The following is a 2,241-nucleotide window of genomic DNA, read 5'->3' on the forward strand; positions in this document are numbered from 1 at the left end:
ATGACTAGTAAAGAGGCAGAAGCTGCCCTGCTAAGAGCATGCCAACTCCAGAGCTTTCCCGAAGAAGTTGCTGCCCTCAAGGCACAGAAATCAGTTCCTGCACACAGCCGATTAGTCAGCCTTGCTCCGGAATGGGATCCACTGAAAACCATGATAAGAGTTGGAGGCCGATTAAGGAGGCTAGCAAACTCAGACCCAGAACAAATCCACCCCATTGTGCTGGACCCAAGACATGCAGTAACGAAGCTCCTCATCAAAGAATTTGATGAGCGTCTGTTACACCCAGGAGCAGAAAGAGTCTACGCTGAAATACGTAGACAGTACTAGATTCTCAGAGGGCGTCAGGCCATAAAGTACCATCAACTTCACTGTCTGTCCTGTCAGCGATGGAGAGCTCAGCCAAAGGTTCCGCCAATGGCAGATTTGCCACCAGAACGCCTCCGACTGCTCTGTCCACCTTTCCACTCAACTGGTGTTGACTGCTTCGGCACATACCTGGTCAAAATAGGAAGGCGAAATGAGAAACGCTAGGGGCTAATTTTCAAATGTCTCACAACTAGGGCAGTACACATTGAGCTCCTCAATTCAATGGATGTAGATGCCTTCCTTCTTGCGCTCTGCCGGTTCATAGCCAGAAGAGGTAAACCACACGAGATCCGTTCGGATTGTGGCACTAACTTCCGGGGAGCTGACAGAGAATTGGGGGAAGCTTTCTCAATTATGGGGACAGAACTCAAAGCCCAGCTTTCAGACTATCAAATTAGCTTCAAGTTTAATCCACCCAGTGTTCCACACTTTGGCGGAATATGGGAGCGTGAAGTCCGTTCCATAAAAAATGCACTCCAGGTGGCTGTCGGAACCCAAGCTGTCACAGAAGATGTTCTATCCACAGTCCTAGTGGAAGTGGAAGGGATCCTCAATTCGAAACCACTAGGATATGACTCAACAGATGTCGCTGACATGGATCCGATTACTCCTAATATTCTCCTAATGGGGCGGCGGGATGCATCATTGCCTCAGGTGGCAAACGCTCCAGGAGACATGGGGCGACGGAGATGGCGGCACTGTCAGAGCATGGTAGACCAGTTCTGGATACACTTCACTAGAAATTACTTGCCTACGCTCCAGACCCGGCAGAAGTGGCATAAAGCTTCAAAGGTTTATATCTGTTGTTTTATTTATTTCAGAAACTACCTCAAATACACTAACATGTGTATATGGTCAAATCTTGTGCAATAAACGGTCAAACTCAATATGATGACTCGACTCCCTGACAAGAGTTCTGCAGCGGTCAATAATTATTAACCAGCATTCAGTGGGGCAGTCCCCAACACAGACAAAACAGAAATCAATTTTTTTGACCCTTCAGAATCCAGGCCAAAAATCACCTTGACCTTGAAACTTTAAATCAATTCATTTCTACCCATGTATGAAATCTAGGTGTGATGGTTGATAGTTGCCTCAAATTCGTCAAGCAGATTAGCGCGGTTATTGGGTTCAGCTTTTTCCATCTTCGTTCCCTATCGAAAATCAAATCCTTTCTTCCTAAACATTCCTTGGAGATTGCTATCCATGCATTCATTACCTTGGTATATCAAAGTCCCAATTGGCATGCTTACAGGTTGTTCAAAATGCTGCGGCGAGATTCCTGAAGGGAAGGAGGAAATGTGATCACGCTACCCCCCTTCTGAGATCTCTCCACTGGCTTCCTATTAATTTTAGAATTGAGTTTAACATTTTATTACTGGTGTATAAATCATTACATGAATTAGCACCTTCTTACTTGTCCGATCTACTTCACCTGTACTTTCCCACCAGAGGCCTTAGATCCGAAGGTAAACTCCTCTTGCAGATACCCAGAACCTGGCTAAAATCGAGAGGAAACAGAGCCTTTGAAGTGTCCGGCCCCACATTGTGGAACAAGCTCCCACTCTATATTAGATCGGCTTCCACTTTGTCTGAGTTCAAGTCATGTCTCAAAACTTATTTATTTTCTGTTGCTTTTAGTTTATAAGATTGTTTCGGTTTTACTGTTTTGCTATTAGTGTACTCAACTTTTTTTTTAATTTGATCTCTTCTTGTACAGCACTTTGGTCGGCCTGCAGCCATTTTTAAATGTGCTCTATAAATAAACCGAACTTGAACTTGCACTTTGTGCGGTAGCGATGAACTAAGATGAATAATTATAAGGGAGCACTCTTTGTGCCATAGCAATGGATGGCTTATATATATATATATATA

The 2,241-nt window shown here is 44.3% G+C and overlaps 1 protein-coding gene across 1 annotated transcript in view; it reads left to right on the forward strand.

Moving 5' to 3' along the window:
* The window catches only part of LOC107588774 (uncharacterized), a 2,323-nt gene extending 1,996 nt beyond the window's left edge, over positions 1-327 (forward strand). Inside the window, exon 3 of the mRNA XM_016277013.1 lies at positions 1-327. Within this exon, the coding sequence (XP_016132499.1) occupies positions 1-327 (327 nt within the window).
* Positions 328-2,241: the final 1,914 nt, after the last annotated feature.

Source organism: Sinocyclocheilus grahami, unplaced genomic scaffold (assembly GCF_001515645.1).
Source record: "Sinocyclocheilus grahami isolate Dianchi unplaced genomic scaffold, SAMN03320097.WGS_v1.1 scaffold107.1, whole genome shotgun sequence".
Classification (NCBI taxonomy): Eukaryota; Metazoa; Chordata; class Actinopteri; order Cypriniformes; family Cyprinidae; genus Sinocyclocheilus; species Sinocyclocheilus grahami.